We start from the raw sequence: 19332 nt of genomic DNA on the forward strand, positions 1-19332 counted from the left end.
AGGACCGTATCTAGAAGACCGTGCGTGACCTTAGACGGGGCCCAATTTTTCCAAACATTTTTCAAGATATGAACATCCTTATATACATGATCTCCTTTATCCTGAGATGCAACCAAGAGACGGGAATAAACTGATAAAACTGAATATACCCCCTTTGGAGTCTTGCTTCCAAGACCAATTATCCTCCTCGTAAAGAGAGTGATCCCTTTTAGAACCGTGACCAAATTGACCACAAGGTCCTGCTCCCAAACAAACAAGCCTCTCCTCCATCTAAGCTCCCACACCCAAGAACCCCTAACCACCTACAATCTCTCCCTTGAGTGTATGTCCATTCATTAATTAATTACATCTCTCTCTCAAGCACCAGATTTTTCACATTTGCATTGTTGTTAGCACAAATTGATCAGTCTTCACCATGTTTAATTTTTATGCATCTTATAGTTTGTTTCATTTAAAGTGTCATTCTAATAAGGAAAATGAGTTTTGGTCTTCTTGAATTGTTTTAAAATGTTTTTAACTAACCCTTTCTATTCAGATAAATTCTTGAAGTGTGTTCTTCTTATTTTTGGCTTTACATGTTAATTATTTTGAGGAAACTTAAACCTGATGAGTTACAAAAAATTACTATAGACACAAGATGGTTTTCATAGTACAAAATACTTTTTATTTAAGTTTGGAGTACATTATGACATTCCCAAGGTGCAAGGTGCATTGCGTCAATCCATGCATCACTTGCTGGTACATCTCCTTGTCTCTGAGTGCAACGAAGGCCAACTATAACGCAATGCGCTAGCTTGATGCCTCCCATGCATCAGTTAGCTACCACGATGCACTACGTGCTAGAGCAATGCAATAACATTCGTTTCAAAGCTCTATTTAAGCTAAAAAATAATATATTATTCGGATTCTAACTTTTTAAAGCAAAGTAGACAACTACATCTTGGAGGGTTCTTCGCTCAACTATGATGACACTAGTAGAATTTTACCTTTTTAAGTCGGTTAAAATGTATATTTTAAGTCAGTTATATGTCCGAGTTAACGGCAAACGACTTAAAAAATATATTGTTTTTTAACTCGTTTCATGAACCGACTTAACAGAATTTCGTCGTTTTAAGTCAATTCAACTTAACCGACTTAAACATCATAAATTCAGTTCAACAAATTAACTTTTTAAGTCAGATCTTTTGATCAACTGACTTAATAGATAGAGTTAAAATTATTATTTTTTTAATAAATTTTTTATTTTATTTTTATGCTCTTGATCCATTCATATATATAATTTCGTATTAAATTTCAAATAAGAGTTTTGTACTTGCAACCACAATTTTATATAATCATCTAATAACCACAATATACAATATAACATGGAGTACGAGATGTCTCTCCTTTCTGACTAATCTTGACAAAATGACAAAATGAAAAAATGATTTAGATGGTCATTAATAAAATTACAAAATCACACTGTAGCAATATTCAATAGACCTACATTAGCATTGTCATTGTCTTCAATTAATTATAAAATAAAATCCACACAACGTTTTTGAACTTCTTTAGTTTGATCTGGATGAAATGATCTCAAGACATCAAATATCTAAATAAAAAAAAACACAATCAATATCGGTTGAATCCTAATTTTTTATGATACTAACATTAAAAAATACAATCAATACCAACTTGTAATTTTTTATCATACGAACATAAAAAACACAATCAATAGTTAGTTGTAAAATATTATGTGCCTGCATCCATGAATCAACGTTGTTACAATCTTCAACATATGTAACATGATATAGTAGTAGTGACACTCATATATTTGTCATGTTTAACGAATCATCATGCTATATCTATTTTGTATAATTATGGCAAATCTCATAATAAATAAAATGATTTCTTATTTATTCAAAATGTAACCGAATTACATTTATACATTAACACAAAGACAATAAAAGTTTCCTACATTTTTAGGATTTTCTTTTTAAACAAATTGTAAAAATTCCTCAACACCTTGTTGGTCTTTACTTTTTTTTATTGTCCAGTGTGTATTCATATTGTTATTATTTTGATTATTAATTTGTTCCCTATTATATAAAATGAAACATGTAAAATATGTAGTTTAATTTGTTAATATAAATGATAAAATCTATTGACTAATGCAAAATTTAGCAAAAAAAAAAAAATGCAACTTTGTGTGTAGTCTCCAAACAAAATGATAAAGAGTCGTTTAAAAAGAATGAATTTGACATGTTATTTTTTTTTTTTTTTACTTTCTTTCAAATAGTGTATACATTATGATACTAGAAAATTATTAAAAAAAATTATTACCATCTCTACACAAATGAACTTAAACTCAAAGATGTGACATGAAGTGGGGATGATAAAATGGAGACGATGATCGTGAGGTTGACGGAGAACAGCGTAACGGTGATGATAAAGTAGAGACGATCATTCGTACTAATCATTCTAGCAACATGAAGGTTGGTTAGATGTTATATATCAAAATGTGGAGTGGTGACAATAAAATGGAGATGGTGGTGAGCTCGACAGAGGACAATGTAAGATGATAAAACTATAAAAAGGAGACGATGATTGTGAGAGAAAATGTGCAGCTGAAAATATTGACATCTATTAAGTCGTTTCTTCCGTAAATCCTTTAACCAATTAACTGGGTTAAATATAGAATAAGAGACATATATTAACTGTTCATTAACTGAGTTAAACATAGAATAAGAGACATATATTACTCGTTTGTTCAGTAAACCGACTTAAACATATTGGTCGCACTTAAACGCCTAAACTGTATTAAAAACTTATTTTTCTCCTATTCCTTTCTTTCCTTGTAATCAAATAACTTACAATGTCAAAATAACGAATTAATAATGATATAGCGAAAATAAGATGGTTTTATTTCCAACAGTTTTTCTCATATTATTGTTTATATAGTTCTTTTTAAATTCATTTGACATTGTATTCCAATTTATGAACCTTTACTCACTCAAGTGTTCATAATTTTATCATGTAGTTAAATTAAATACAATCTATGTGGAGATAATCACAATTTCATTTTATTTTTTGAATGAATTGGTATACTTGCTAAAGATAGATGTGAGATAGATAAAGGAAACAAAATTTATCTTCATCTTTGTCCCATATGTTTAGTTATTGGTTGAAATTAAGGTGGATTCTTCTCACCGTTTTCTCTTCGTGAAATTCAAAATTCTCAAATGGGTAAAGAGTAATTAATTAGTTAAGGTGTTGATGGTTAAAGTAATGGAATTTGAGTATTATAAAAAAAATAGATATATAAGAAACGAACATCGAGGTAATGCATCTATGAGAGAAACTTTGCGTTTAGAAATTTATCAATATGATCCTCTATGGCCTTAATCGGCTATTATTTTTTTTTAAAGGCAAAGATGAATATATAATATTGAAAATGAGTAAAAGGATTACTCAAATCTAATATATATTGTGTATGGATATGGATCCATCTATATCTAATGAAAGATATTGGTTAATATATGAAAGTGAAAATTGTATCATAATTTTTGAAATATGGAGAATTAAAAAAAAATCATTTAAAAAAGTATCCGTATTAAAATTAAAATGGATCTTAGAGAAAAAGTGTCAAGAAAATACGGACTATGTCGATTAAGTGATTATACTCAAAAATATTATCTAAATGTTATAGATAACTCTAATCAATCTATATAATTTATGTAAGAAAGTCGTCTTTGCAAACTCAGATTTTCTTAAATTTGTAATTGCGACTTGTAACTAAGTTAAAAAAAAATGTATTTTGATATATAGTTTTCAAAATGGTGTACTAACCCAAATTCCAAAGAACTAACCCAAATTTTAGACACATTCTAAATAATCTAAAGAAAAACAAAAACACTAACTACCACCATTCATAATTAAAAGACAAAATTTATTAATTACTTTTAGTGAAAAATGCCTCAAAATGGAAACAATTAAATCTTAAGTATATAGACATTTAAGATTCATTATTTATTAAAAATTCTAGATCAAACAATGGATTCGTTTAATAGAAAGTTCGAGCAATATAAAACATATAAAAAATTTGATGCTTACAAAATATTTATCTTTTTATATTGAAGACAATTACAAAATATTTATATATATATATATATATTACCAAACTCATCGCAAGTACATGAAACTCAAACTTTCATGGAAGACCTGATTCGCATTACAATGCACTACATTATATGACCAAATGATAATTCTAAATTTTTTCATCAATTAAAATAAATTAAAAACATAACCACTATTGTGGTTAGGATGTGAGAGTTAGGTAGTAGAGTACTAAGAGCATCTCCAATGGTAAACTCAATATGAGTTCTTTAGATGGGGTCCACTGTGCTATATCATCTTGAAGCAATTCACTCATCTTCTACTCCAAAAGTGAACTCAACATGATTGAAGTTCTACTATGCCACATCACCCTAAATCAACTCATTCATTTTTTACGATTTAACTTTTAAAAAATCATATTATAATATTATACATTATTTTAATTTAAAATTAAAATAAAAAAATTAATTTAAAATAAAAAATTTATTTAAAAAGAAGTTAACATCTATATATTATTTTTATTATACATTATTTTTATTATTATTAATATATTAAAAAAAAGTTAACAGCTATAAATTAATAAAAAAAGATAAATTTATTATTATTAATAAAGTAATAAAAGGTAGCGGTTATAATTATATTATTATTAAATTATAAAAGTAGATAGAAAAAAAAAAAAAAGTAACTGCTATGAAGCACCGTTCTTTCCTGACAGTACCGTGATTACACCTTGGCACAACTCCAACGGTGAACCCACAAAAAACTCAAAGTTAAGTAATTACACGCTGGCGGACGAACTCATTTTCACTCCCGTTGGAAATGCTCTAAGAAAGGTTCATGGTTCGATCTCCTCTTAAAATAGTAACATACTAACATTGGTTTTTATTAAAAGAAAAAACATAACTATTGTTTTGGTCCTAAAAATATAAGATTTTGTCATATTGGTCATTGAGTCGATCTAAAACTCAAATAGATCTTCTATTTTTCAAAACATGATCAATAATTTTAATCTTTAACATTAACTAAGACCTCAACATTGTTAAACTTTCAGACGTAGACGTGGACAAAATGATTTATCTCAAAGTTAAAGGAATGTATATGCACTACAAGAAATTTTCCATATACTAACCGTTGTTTTTAGTGACATATATAAATGTCATAGGTATATCTAATATATACATTTTAAAATTTATTTATGCAACATTCGTCATAATCAATTTGATCATCTTCTTATTCAAAATTTACAGCACTCTCAACAAAATATTTAACAAAAAATTAGAAATAAAAACATAAAATTAACCGTTGGGTTGGCTGTTGGGTTTTGGGCTCCCTTCCTATGTGGAGAAAGGCCCAATATGTGCAAGCCCATGTGTCTCACTTGACCAAGTGGAGAGAGGTCAGATTAGCGGGCGTGTAAGAGTTGAATTCAGAGAGAGAGGCAAAGAGAAAAGTGAGAGAGGAAGAGCAAACCCTATTTTCGTATAAAACAGAGCAGCTGCACTAGATTCGCGATTTCTCCTTCGTTCACCGTCGGATCGGGCTGAAATTTGGACAGCAGGTTCGTGACTCGTGGTACTTCATTCTGACCGTTTGGATCGTCGATCAGAGGTCTGAGGTGGGAGAAATTGGACTCGGACAGCAGCCGTTTTTCTGGTTTTTTTTGCTGAACTTTTTTCTCAATTTCATGTTTGTTTTCTCATTGTGTTGGCTGATTGTTGTGCTAGTTACCTTGCTGTTTTTGGCTGGTTACTGAGCACGAATTTGTGCCATATTAGAAACTCTTTGTACCCATATTTTGATCATAGTGGAGCTTTATTACTGGCTTGGTCCCGTGGTTGTTTACTTCTCACATTGAGAAGGTTTTTCCACGTTAAAAATTATTGTGTCATTTGTGATTGGTGATTTTAGTTGCTGTGATTATTTGTTGATTGCTCCTCACAGATTCTTGCAAGTTTGGGAAATTGATTATCCGCTGCATATTGCTCTGTTAGAGTTGTTATTATATTTGTTGTTGAATTTCCCATCAGAGTGGCATCAGAGCTCTTTGGTTAAGGGGCTGTTTGACTTGTTTGAATGATGGAGGCAAATACAAATAGAATGATTTGTTTGAATGGCACTAATTATCACTTATGGAAGGGAAAAATGAAGGATCTGTTATTTGTGAAGAATTTGCATCTTCCTGTGTTTGCTACTGAGAAGCCAGAATCCAAGACTGATGAGGATTGGAGCTTTGAACATCAGCAGGTCTGTGGTTTTATTCGGCAATATGTAGAAGACAATGTTTATAATCACATTGCTAATGAGGAACATGCAAGATCCTTGTGGAAGAAGATTGAATCTTTGTATGCTTCTAAATCAGGGAATAATAAGTTGTATTTGTTGAACTCCTTGATGAATTTGAGGTACAAGGAGGGGACTTCTATTTCAGATCATTTAAATGATTTTCAAGGGCTCCTAGATCAATTGTCAGGTATGGGTATCAAATTTGATGATGAAGTGTTGGGACTATGGCTACTGAATACTCTACCAGATTCTTGGGAAACTTTTCGGGTTTCAATTACAAACTCAGCTTCTGATGGTGTTGTCTCTTTGCAAAGTGTAAAGGGAAGTGTTCTTAATGAGGAGATGAGAAGGAAGGCACAAGGTACTTCATCTCATTCCGAGGTACTTGTCACTGAGAACAGGGGCCGAAGTCAAAGAAAGGAACCGAAAGGGAATAGACAGAATAACAGAAGTGCGAGTAGAGAGAACAACAGAAGTAAGTCCAAGTCCAGACACAAGAATGTGGAGTGCAATTATTGTCACAAAATGGGGCACATACAGAGGAACTGTTTCATATGGAAAAGGGAGAGCAAAAACAATAACAGTAAGCAGAGAGATAAGAATCATGATGATGATGACCGTGTTACTACTGCTACTTGTGATGATCTGATTATTCTCCGTGACTATGACTCAGTCAATCTTGTATCAGATGAGAGCATGTGGATTATTGATAGTGGTGCTACACTGCATGTTACACCAAGGAAGGAGTTCTTCACATCTTACACTTCTGGTGACTTTGGAGTGTTGAAGATGGGTAATGATGGTGTGTCCAAGGTAGTTGGTATTGGTGATGTTTGTTTGCAGACCAACATGGGAGTGCAGTTGTTGCTTAGAGGAGTCAAACATGCTCCAGATGTTCGCTTTAATTTGATCTCTGTGCAGATGCTTGATGATGGTGGTTATGATAATCACTTTGGTTCAGGAAAATGGAAACTCACCAGAGGTAACTTAGTTGTGGCCAGAGGGGAGAAAATTAATAAACTGTATTGGACTAAAGCATTGGTTGCTAAAGACAGTGTGAATGCCATGGATATGGAGGCTTCTTTGTGGCACCGCAGGCTTAGTCATATCAGTGAAAAGGGGCTGAATTGTTTAGCTAAAAAGGATGTACTTCCGGGATTAAAGAGTGCAGAGTTGGAGAAATGTTCTCATTGCATGGCTGGTAAGCAGACTAGAGTATCCTTCAAGAAACATCCTTCCTCAAGGAAGTCAGAGTTGCTTGAATTGGTGCATTCTGATGTTTGTGGCCCGTTGAAGGTAAAGTCAATTAGTGGTGCACTTTACTTTGTTACTTTTATTGATGATTGTTCCAGAAAGCTTTGGGTCTATGCTTTGAAGACAAAAGACCAAGTTCTGGAGAAATTCAAAGAGTTCCATGTTATGGTGGAGAGACAGTCAGGCAAGAAGTTGAAATGCATTCGTACTGACAATGGTGGTGAGTATTGTGGACCATTTGATGTTTATTGCAAGCAGCACGGTATCAGACATGAAAAGACTCCTCCTAAAACCCCTCAGCTGAATGGTTTAGCAGAGAGAATGAACAGGACATTGATTGAAAGAGTTAGGTGTATGCTTTCTGAAGCAAAGTTGCCTAAGCATTTCTGGGGTGAAGCATTGTACATGGCAGTGCATGTTATTAATCTGAGTCCTGCAGGTGCTTTGAATGCTGAGGTGCCAGACAAGATTTGGTTTGGCAAGAATGTCAGGTATGATCATTTGCGTGTCTTCGGTTGCAAAGCATATGTGCATGTTCCAAAGGATGAGAGATCCAAGTTGGATGGGAAGACAAGACAGTGCATCTTTATCGGTTATGGTCAGGATGAATTTGGCTACAAGCTGTTTGATCCAGTTGAGAAGAAAGCTGTTAGAAGCCGTGATGTGAAGTTCATGGAAGACCAAACCATTGAAGACATTGATAAGATGGAGAAGACTACACCTGAGATTGATAATGGTTTGTCTGATGTTGATCCAGTTCGGATGCCTACACATGATCTGGATACTGCTGAAAATAATGTTCAGAATGATGAGCAACATGGTGATGTTGGTGATCAGCAGCTTGGAGATGATTTTGATGTTCCTAATGATGATGCTGAAGAAGAACATGAGATGTCACAAGATGAGGATCTTGGTGATGCTCCTGAACCACCTCAAGCTCAAGTTTGGAGGTCTACTAGGCAGAGGAAACCATCCACCAGGTATCCTTCTGATGACTATGTTACCTTGACTGATGGAGGCGAACCTGAATGTTATGATGAAGCCATGGAGAGTGATGAAAAGAAGAAGTGGTTGGATGCTATGCAAGATGAAATGAAGTCTTTGCATGATAATCACACTTTTGATTTGGTGAAACTACCTAAGGGAAAGAAGGCTTTGGAAAACAGGTGGATCTTCAGAGTGAAGCAAGAAAGCAATTCTACATCTCCAAGATATAAAGCTAGATTAGTTGTGAGAGGTTTCAGACAGAGAAAGGGTGTTGATTTCAATGAGATTTTTTCTCCTGTGGTGAAGATGTCATCCATTAGAACTGTGTTGAGTTTGGCTGCTACTCTTGATTTGGAGGTAGAGCAAATGGATGTAAAAACTGCTTTCCTTCATGGTGATTTGGAGGAAGAGATTTACATGAAGCAACCTGATGGTTTTCTTGTTAAAGGCAAAGAAGACTATGTGTGTAGGCTCAGAAAGAGTCTATATGGTTTGAAGCAGGCCCCGCGTCAGTGGTACAAGAAGTTTGAGTCAGTTATGTGTGAGCAAGGCTACAGGAAGACTACTTCTGATCACTGTGTCTTTGTTAAAAAGTTTGCTGATGATGATTTCATTATCTTGTTATTGTATGTTGATGACATGCTTATTGTTGGGAAAAATATTTCCATGATTAACAGGTTGAAGAAGCAATTGGGCGAGTCATTTGCCATGAAAGACATGGGAGCTGCTAAGCAGATTCTTGGTATAAGAATCATGCGTGACAGGAACAAGAGAAACTTTGGCTGTCACAAGAACACTATGTTGAAAGACTGTTACAGAGGTTCCAGATGGAATATGCTAAGGCTGTAAGTACTCCTCTTGCTACTCATTTTAAATTGAGTACTAGTCAGAGTCCTACCAATGAAGCTGAAAAATCAGATATGCAACGAGTTCCTTATGCATCTGCTGTGGGTAGTTTAATGTATGCAATGGTGTGTACAAGGCCTGATATTGCACATGCTGTTGGTACAGTTAGTAGATTTCTGTCTAATCCAGGTAGAGAGCATTGGAATGCTGTGAAATGGATTTTGAGGTATCTTCGTGGTACTACCAGTTTGAGGCTTTGTTTTGGAGGTGATAAGCCTACTCTTGTGGGATATACTGATTCTGATATGGCTGGAGACATTGATTCCAGAAAGTCTACTTCAGGCTACTTGATTAAGCTTGCAGGGGGAGCTGTGGCATGGCAATCCAGATTGCAGAGGTGTGTTGCATTGTCCACTACTGAGGCAGAGTTCATTGCCATTACAGAAGCATGCAAGGAATTGTTATGGTTGAGGAAATTCTTGCAGGAGCTTGGTTTTGTTCAAGATAAGTATTTGCTATTTTGTGATAGTCAAAGTGCAATTCATCTTGGTAAGAACTCAACCTTTCATTCTAGGTCCAAGCACATTGATGTTAGGTATCATTGGATACGTGATGTTTTGGATGCTGGGTTGTTGGAATTGGCCAAGGTTCATACAGATGATAATGGTGCTGATATGATGACCAAGGCATTACCGAGAAGCAAGTTTGAAACTTGTTGTGAGATCGCCGGTTTGGCGGTCACCTCCACATAGTTGTGAGGGGGAGATATGTTGGGTTTTGGGCTCCCTTCCTATGTGGAGAAAGGCCCAATATGTGCAAGTCCATGTGTCTCACTTATCCAAGTGGAGAGAGGTCAGATTAGTGGGTGTGAAAGAGCTGAATTCAGAGAGAGAGGCAAAGAGAAAAGTGAGAGAGGAAGAGCAAACCCTATTTTCGCATAAAACAGAGCAGCTGCACTAGATTCGCGATTTCTCCTTCGTTCACCGTCGGATCGGGCTGAAATTTGGACAGCAGGTTCGTGACTCGTGGTATTTCATTCTGACCGTTTGGATCGTCGATCAGAGGTCTGAGGTGGGAGAAATTGGACTCGGACAGCAGCAGTTTTTCTGGTTTTTTTTGCTGAACTTTTTTCTCAATTTCATGTTTGTTTTCTCATTGTGTTGGCTGATTGTTGTGCTAGTTACCTTGCTGTTTTTGGCTGGTTACTGAGCACGAATTTGTGCCATATTAGAAACTCTTTGTACCCATATTTTGATCATAGTAGAGCTTTATTACTGGCTTGGTCCCGTGGTTGTTTACTTCTCACATTGAGAAGGTTTTTCCACGTTAAAAATTATTGTGTCATTTGTGATTGGTGATTTTAGTTGTTGTGATTATTTGTTGATTGCTCCTCACAGATTCTTGCAAGTTTGAGAAATTGATTATCCGCTGCATATTGCTCTGTTAGAGTTGTTATTATATTTGTTGTTGAATTTCCCATCATTGGCTAGTGTGGAGCATTTGGTGATGAGATTAGAGACATATTTTACCTTTTTTTCATCTATAACTTTCATCATCATTTCAATTTTTTTAGTATCAATCATATTTTATTAAACTTACAATGCATTTCAAATTTTTAATTATTATTTTCTGGTCAAAACCGTAAATGACGAAAAACATAGAACGGAGTGATATTTCGGAAACAACAGTAGTGATTTGTATTGTCTCTTCTTACACATGCATTTTACATTTGAAAATAGAAAGAAAAAAAAAATTAAAATTGCTGTCAAATGAGACATTAGTCGTCCTATCTTGATCTTTTGTTTTTTGCTACTTGTCCTTAGCAACACTCTTAACATTTCAATAAGAATATTGCTGCTCATCTTTGTACTTCGAATGAATAAATAAATAATAAATTTCCTCTCAAAAAGAGTAAACGATAAGTTTGTTAATTTTCACTTATCTAAATAATAATAATAAAAAATTGCGTCCGACACATAGATATCTTACTCAGTGGTTTAAAGTTAAAAAATAAGAAGAAAGTGTAGGTGCACGAGGAAAATACACTACTACTTAGGTGTCTTTGTTATTTTCAAAATGAGGAAACCACCGATACTTCTTTGATTTTGTAGGATCTCATTTAGAAAGAAAAAAAGATTTTATAGATTTCAATTTGATATATGAAAATTCATATTTTAATTTGATCTTGGACTTTAATTATAATTTCGTTTAATTTATTATATATTATGTGAGTGAGCAGTACTAATTGATGTTATTATTTTGTCTGCTAAATGTAATATTGATAGTCAAAATAATTTTAAACTTTGTAGGATATTTTTGAATTTATCTTGATTATCTTTTATTTAGTCGTCGATTTAAAAATATTTCTCAAAATCATTCTTTCATAAAGATTAATTATTAAATTCCTCTGGTGACGAAGTATCAAATAAAATGTATTGTTGTAAGTCATAGTCACATAGCGAAAAATCGAAATCGTTATATGAATGAGTAAAGGATAAATTTGATCAAAATAATGTAAAGAATAAGCTTGTTTATTTTAATTTATTTAGATAATGTAACCTAAACAATAATGTGCTAAAATATCATGATGGGTCTTGCTCCGTTATTGGGGGAATAAACTTTTACTTTATTCGAATTTAATTACGAGTCCGTTTTCCTAATTAATTATTAGGATCTTCGATCATGTATTTATTAAAACAAAAGCAGACGGGAGTAGGTATATGCACGAGGAAAATAAGCTACCAAAATTGGTATTTGACTCTGCATCACGCTATCATTTAGATGGTACTAAAGAAAGAGAAAATGTTTAGAGTAAAATACCATTTAAAATATTATGTTGATTTGTGATTGTCTCATTTTTTATGATGTGAATTGATTTGTTATTCTAAGTTGATGATTCTTATTATTGTGTTGTAATTAATACGAAATTTGTTTAATTCTATGTATTAAATTTCACTTGTTTTATACTATTATATATTTTCAACTCTATTTATTGTTTCTGTAGGTGCGTTTACAAAAATGTAGTTATTACAAATTTTATGTAGTATATTTGAATATAGTGAATGCTCTTTTGAAAACTCTATTTTTCTCTTTAACCATTGTTTTAGGAAAATCACAACTGTGATATGTGATATTAGAAATGAAATTTATAAGTTGTATTTTACTTATTTATTTTAAAATTATATTTTGTAAGAAAACTTAATTAACACTAATAAATTTTTAGAATTAAATTAGTTAAAAAATTAAAATTAAATTAAGTTTATTGATATTATATTGTTTTATTTGAAGAATAAAATATAAAGTATTTAACATATGTCTTGAGAAATGTGATACATTAAATCACATGGAAAAATTTAAGTTTTCTTTAAAACGTTTTCATTTATTAGCTGGAAATTTTTACAATAATTTAGTATGAATTATTATTACATATTTTATTTTGTAGACTAAAGGTTCACAAATATGAGTCATTACTTTTTGACAAATATTTTTGGCACATTCTAATTGGTGAAACATAACAAAGTTTTTATTCGCATTTGTCTCAAAATCAAACAAGGCACTTATTTTATAGGTGAGCATACAATAGAGATAATAGCCTAAATACAATGCTATTAATTAAGATTTAACATTTTTCAGGCATTAAATTTAGAGGTGCCCCAGCTTCAAACGATATTATAAGTACTAGTCTCTTTTGAGAAAGTTCTGGTACCATTGTGCAGAAACCTTTGGATATCTTTTTAATCCATCTTTGTAATCTATATAGTTTAATCCAAACCGATGTTGATAGCCACCACCCCATTCAAAATTGTCAAAAAGTGACCAAGCCAAGAATGCCTTAACGTTTGCGCCAAGCCTGTATTTTTGTAATATATCAAATGTCAAGAAATGAAAATCATAAACTATAAGTATATAGTAAAAATTATATTTTAAAAATAGACAAAGTAGAAAATTATTATTAATTAAAGTAATAATAATAGTTATTTTATAAAGGCCATCGTGTTGATTTGAACTTCTTTTGTAAAAATTTTAAAATTAAATTCTTACCAGTAAAGTGACACGTCATAAATTATTATTATATAGTATATTAGTATTTTTTGTTACTTTGAATAAAAAAATTAGATAAAAATATAAATATGGTAATAGATATTTAAAACAAAAAGAGTATTTAGTGCTTTCTTTTTTCAATAATTAGAGATTGATTTTTTAAGAAAAAAAACTTGAATTTTAATTTGGAATGTGCTTAATTGGTCGATTTAAGAATTTAAAAATCAGGTTTATGTAATTTTAAACAAATCAATTTGATTTAGATTTAACGAAAAATTATTAGTTTTTGTCTCAATTCAAATAGAACAAATTTGATTTTATCTAATAATAAATTTGGTCAAACCCAACCAATCAAGACTATAAGACTATGTACATATCAAATTATGCATACATATTATATAGTATTATTATATCAGATTATTTAGATTCACACATAGAATATCTAAAAAATAACTTACTGAATTGCAGAACGAATGTAGTAGAGATGACGAAAATAATAATCAATTCTAAAAGTATCCAAAAGAGCTTCTTTTACTGGAAGTGTTGGATCATTAAATTCATCCATACCTGTACATTAAGTGAGATATATAGTATGATATGACGATTCATTGTAAATTCTTAATTATAATTGCATTCAAGAAAATTTATATGATTTTTTTTTTGTGTAATTACCATTTTCATGGATGTAAATTGCAGGATTGTTGTATTTCTCCTTAATATGTAACAAAAGATCTCGAAGTCCCCTTGGATAAACATATAACCAACTTGAAGCAGCCTAACATAATTATAAATATTTGTTATGTTTGACATCAAAAGGATTTATATTGTAACAAATTTATAACTTGTTACTAGAAAAATAAAATTAGTGACAACAAGTTAGAGATGAATAAACTTGTTTAGTGCCAAATCTTGTGTAAAATAAAGACATATATACTTCACATTTTTCTCTCTAATTTTTTGTCATTAATTAAATTTTCTAATTGTTATTTTGGGTTACCGGACACTTACCCTTGGGCCTAGAGGTCTCCCATTTTTTTCAGCTGCAATTGTGAAAGCATACATAAAATAATCAAATTCAACATATTTATCATAATTGTTAATGAGCTAATATGTAGAATATATAAGTGTACTTACATGAAGTATTAGTTCTAGAATCTGTTGTGTAACTAGGTGGCACATTCTCTTGAGGGGGTGCATTACTAATATAAGTAGAAGTGTAATAGTTTAAGCCAAGAAAATCAAAAGAACCATTGACTAGACGTGATTGCTCTGTAGTGAATTTCGGCAATCGAGTTTTCACAATATTTTGCATGCTTAAAGAATAATTTCCAGTTGTTAATGGTTCCATAAACCTGAAATCAATAAAATTAATTATCAAGTTGTTAATCTTTTCTACTCCTTACTAGTAGTACTCGAGCATCTTGTCAATCTTTTTCAAATGTTATAAGATTTTCTCTGTTTGCATAACGTGGTCCACTAAATGAGAACCACGTGTCATATTACAAAAATGCTTCTAAGAGTTGGTAACCGTATTTTAATACACATTTTAAATAACGAGTATAAGTTAATTATTTAATAATGAAAGATATTTATTTAGTTACCATCCTAATTGGAAGTCAAGAGCTCTCCTCGTAGCCAATTCATCTTCTACATTATCTCTGAGTGGTAAGAACCAGTTACTTACCAACGTTATACCAATTTTACCATTTTGTTTTGCCTGCACATATATACATATGTAACATTAAAATAACAACTATATAAATAATAATAATAATTTTGAAAAAAATTAAATTAACGCAAATGTTTATTCAAAATAATTATTTTTAATTATTTTTTTAGAGTAATAATTCTTTAATTATTAATTCACGCTTTAATAAATATTTATATATTAATCATTTTTCCCTTTTAAATATGTACGGACTCACTCTTTTTAATTACACTAAACTCTAAAACAAATGAAATTAGAATTGATTTAAGTTGTGAATAAATTAGGAAATAAACCTTATATTTGGTTCTATACACTCGCACGGCATGTGCATGAGCAAGAATTTGGTTGTGTGTAACTGTATAAGGTTCTGTGCCAGAATTTCCACCTAGACACGTTGGATCCGAACATCGACCTGGTGCCAGTGATCCAACTGCATAACCACCGTTGCTAAACATCCATGGCTCGTTGAAAGTAACCCAATCCTTCACTCTATCTCCAAATTCGTGGAAACAAAGATCCGCATAGTCTCGAAAATCATTTCTGAAACATTAATATAGAGTTCAACAAATCATTTTTTTAATAATTCAATGAATCATAACTATCAATACATCGAATTTGCTACACTAGAAAAATGACATTTGAAATTGGGACTCACATTATGCTAGAGTTTAAGAAACCACCATACTCGTCTTCCAAAGCTTGAGGAAGATCCCAATGAAAAAGAGTTATATATGGTTTTATACCTACATTATTGATAATAAATAATAATTTTTAATAAATAACTATTTAATAATTAAAATGATAAAATATAAAATTCTATAAATAGTTTGGAAAGTATATATTGAATGTTACCATGAGCCAACGATTCATTGATGAGGTTGTTGTAATATTGTATTCCTTCGGGATTTTTTCCTCCGCTCAACTTTCCTTCTATTGGTACGTAATAAGAAAAAATGACATGTTAAAATAGTTGGTGTGAAACATCGCATCCAACTACATAATATTATATATGTTAAAAATATCGTTGATAAAGGTTTGACTTACTTGGGAGTATTCTCGACCAAGAGATTGAGAATCTGTACGAATCCATATTCAAATCTTTTATAATTTGCACATCTTCCTATATAAATAAATACATAACAGTTATCTCATTTTATTAGATTAGCTCTTAAACCTTCTTTATAAATATATCTAGATGATGATACTTAATGGAATATACATATAGATTTTTCTAGTGAAACATTATTTATCAATTTAACTTTATAAACATTTGAACTATTTCATATTGAACTAATTAATTCATCCCATAATAATTAAATACATAACAATAATATAAAATTATTTTTATTAATCATTTAATATTACCTATTGTCATAAATATATAATGGAGTATAAGGAATTTTGAGAATAATACATATAATATTAATTATAGCATAGAATTAAAGTTAAATAAATAATATTATAATTTTGACTCCGTAAATAACAATATAGAAAAAACACATAAACACTAAGGTGGAAGATTGAGGGACAACCTTATAACGGTGGTATTGATCAATGGCGACGTCTCCATTGCTTCCATCCGCTATTCTTTCTGCACACATACATCGTAAATATGCATATTCACAATTTATAATCGAACAAAAAAAAGGAATAAAAAATAACATTAACCTTTGTTTGAATTTCAAATCAATAGTTTATCATCGATTCTAATTGAAAAATAACGTTCACCTCTTTTGAAATTTCATTATCAAAATACAAATTTATTTAATTGATAATAATAATAATAATAATAATAATAATAATAATAATAATAATAATAATAATGTCAATCAAAGAAAATTAGTTACTGTATTTAAATAGGTCAATAAAAATATATAATTGCTTCAATATATATATAAAAGGGAAATTACATTTATTTTTTCTGATGTCACCTGAAATGACACTAACACTCCATTTAATTTTTAAAAAACACCTACCTTCTCAAACTTTTTAAAATTTATTAATTAAATTAGAAATAGAATCTAACGATACATTATTCTCTATATGTTAAGATTTAAGATAGATCAATAAAGAAAGAAACCTGGATGATTATGAGTATAGGTATCCCAAATACTTGGTCCTTTACCACCTTCATTCGCCGCACCTTCATACTATAAGAAAATCAACTCAAGTAAATATTTTTAATTTTTCATATATTTTATATTATATCTCAACTTTGTAAGAAATTCTCTCATTTATTTGTTTTTCGTCTTTTACAAATTTTTACAAATATATATATATATATATATATATATATATATTTATTACAAGCAGCTCATATAAAGGTGATGCAAGTAACAATCATATAAAGATGTTATAAGTATCATAAGTGCAACTCATATATGGAAAAAGTTGCAGAAATATTTAATAAAGTGCACAATTCAAATTCACACTATTTTTTTTCTTTGTATTTTGGTTTGTTTACATTTATAGCATTGTAACTACATGTATTTAAAATAGATGATGTATTTAAATTCAAACCATAGATGATGTATTTAAAATAATATAGAAAAGATTATAATATATTGTAATGATAAATAGTATATACATTTAAATCCCAATAACTTTTTTGACAAAAACTTAAAATAGTACAATTAAAAAATGTATGAATTGTGTAATATATATTAGGATTAATAAAAATCAAGATCTATTTTAAAATTTAAATTATGAGATTTGTGTATTTGTGTGGAGTCACACTCCATCGATTCTAATTCACTGTTCACCCAATCTAAATTACTCTTCTTGACATTCAGCGAGCATAAGTTTTGCCACTAAATTCTTTTAAGAAATGTGTTTTAAAATGGAAATGAGTTTAATAAATAATTTATCCGAATTAAAATATAAGTAAAAATAATAATTTTTTAATTATTATTTTTGTTTATATTTCATTTCAAAATAACGTATATTAAAAGAGCGAACATGGAATGCTTATTAGGAATTCTAACCCAGAAAATATTATGAAAATAAATATACTATTTAATAAATAAAAAAATATAGTAATTTAAATATACACTTCTGACTTCAGTTAAAATTTAATGCTTTATTTGTATTATAGGTAAATTTCCTATCTTGTATATGTATGTCTTCTCTAGTCTAAATAATTCATTAAAAAATAAAAAAAAAAATAAAAATTGGAAGAACTAAATTTATATATGCATTACTTGGTATGCTGATCCCCCTGCCCCAAAAATGAATCCAGCAGGGAAACTTTTCCGAGTGAGGTTACCGATTTCAAGAAGAGGATCTTCTGCATTTGTGAAAGCAAATGTTAATGATATCACAACAAATAGAGCAAACATATTATTGGCCATAGTAATCATATTTGTATTACTTGCTTTACCACTTTACTTTTTGTGTTTGAGTCACTGCCTATTTATACTGGATGGAAGACTTTGCCTATTAATCCATGTGCTAGTTTAATAATTATATTTATTGATTATATATTTTTTGGTACTATATGATATCGGAAGGATACTTGTGATGTGGTCTTTATTATAATAATAATAATAATAATAATAATAATAAATATAACGGGTCTAAACATTCACACGTGTTTTTTGTCCATCATCGATTTGTGAAACTAAATGCTCGGCTTGCATAATTTATATTATGACAGCTACATGTATGTTTTTTAATAAAGAAAATTTAATTTTTTACTAAAATAAATGAAAATTTATTACAAATGAGAAAATTGAATATCAACGGCTAAAAAATATAACTTAAATACAATTCAAATGGTAGTTGCAACAATCACTACGTGAAAAAATCTATTTTACAGTTTTTTTTAAGTCATTTACAGCGTTTTTTCAAAAAAATAAGTGTTGTAGCATCCAGTGCTGTAAAAAGATACAACAACGTTTTTTAAAATAAAAAAACGCTATAAAATAGTTAGATATATTGTGCGCTTGTTATACTCGATTTACAGTGCTTTTTGAAAGAAAAAAAACGATGTAAAAGGTGCATTCAATAGATGCATCATTATGCACCTATTACAGTGATGTCCTTTAATTTTTTTTCTAAAATCATTTTCATCCCGAATCAGTTGATACAATCAACACACAACAACAAAACTATATAAC

The 19332-nt window shown here is 30.5% G+C and overlaps 1 protein-coding gene across 1 annotated transcript; it reads right to left on the minus strand.

The window, feature by feature from the left end:
• Window positions 1–12966: 12966 nt before the first annotated feature.
• Window positions 12967–18612, minus strand: LOC101492014 (non-cyanogenic beta-glucosidase). Its single transcript, XM_004507260.4, has 13 exons — window positions 18415–18612; window positions 17295–17364; window positions 16747–16805; window positions 16259–16334; window positions 16067–16144; window positions 15870–15957; window positions 15508–15754; window positions 15108–15223; window positions 14641–14858; window positions 14515–14546; window positions 14179–14281; window positions 13965–14073; window positions 12967–13315 (listed from the first exon to the last, which is right to left on the minus strand). The coding sequence occupies exons 1-13, from the start codon at window positions 18571–18573 to the stop codon at window positions 13144–13146; spliced, it is 1527 nt and encodes a 508-aa protein (XP_004507317.1). The 5' UTR covers window positions 18574–18612; the 3' UTR covers window positions 12967–13143.
• Window positions 18613–19332: the final 720 nt, after the last annotated feature.

This window comes from Cicer arietinum, chromosome 6 (assembly GCF_000331145.2).
Source record: "Cicer arietinum cultivar CDC Frontier isolate Library 1 chromosome 6, Cicar.CDCFrontier_v2.0, whole genome shotgun sequence".
Taxonomy (NCBI): domain Eukaryota; kingdom Viridiplantae; phylum Streptophyta; class Magnoliopsida; order Fabales; family Fabaceae; genus Cicer; species Cicer arietinum.

Bases quoted from the DNA above. Each gene is read 5' to 3' on its own strand.
- LOC101492014 (XM_004507260.4), bottom strand. From the start codon at position 18,573: ATGATTACTATGGCCAATAATATGTTTGCTCTATTTGTTGTGATATCA. The intron at 17,365-18,414 runs GTAATGCATATA...ATTTTCTTATAG, and splicing joins CAGGGGGATCAGCATACCAA to TATGAAGGTGCGGCGAATGA. The intron at 16,145-16,258 runs GTAAGTCAAACC...ACGTACCAATAG, and splicing joins TTGGTCGAGAATACTCCCAA to AAGGAAAGTTGAGCGGAGGA.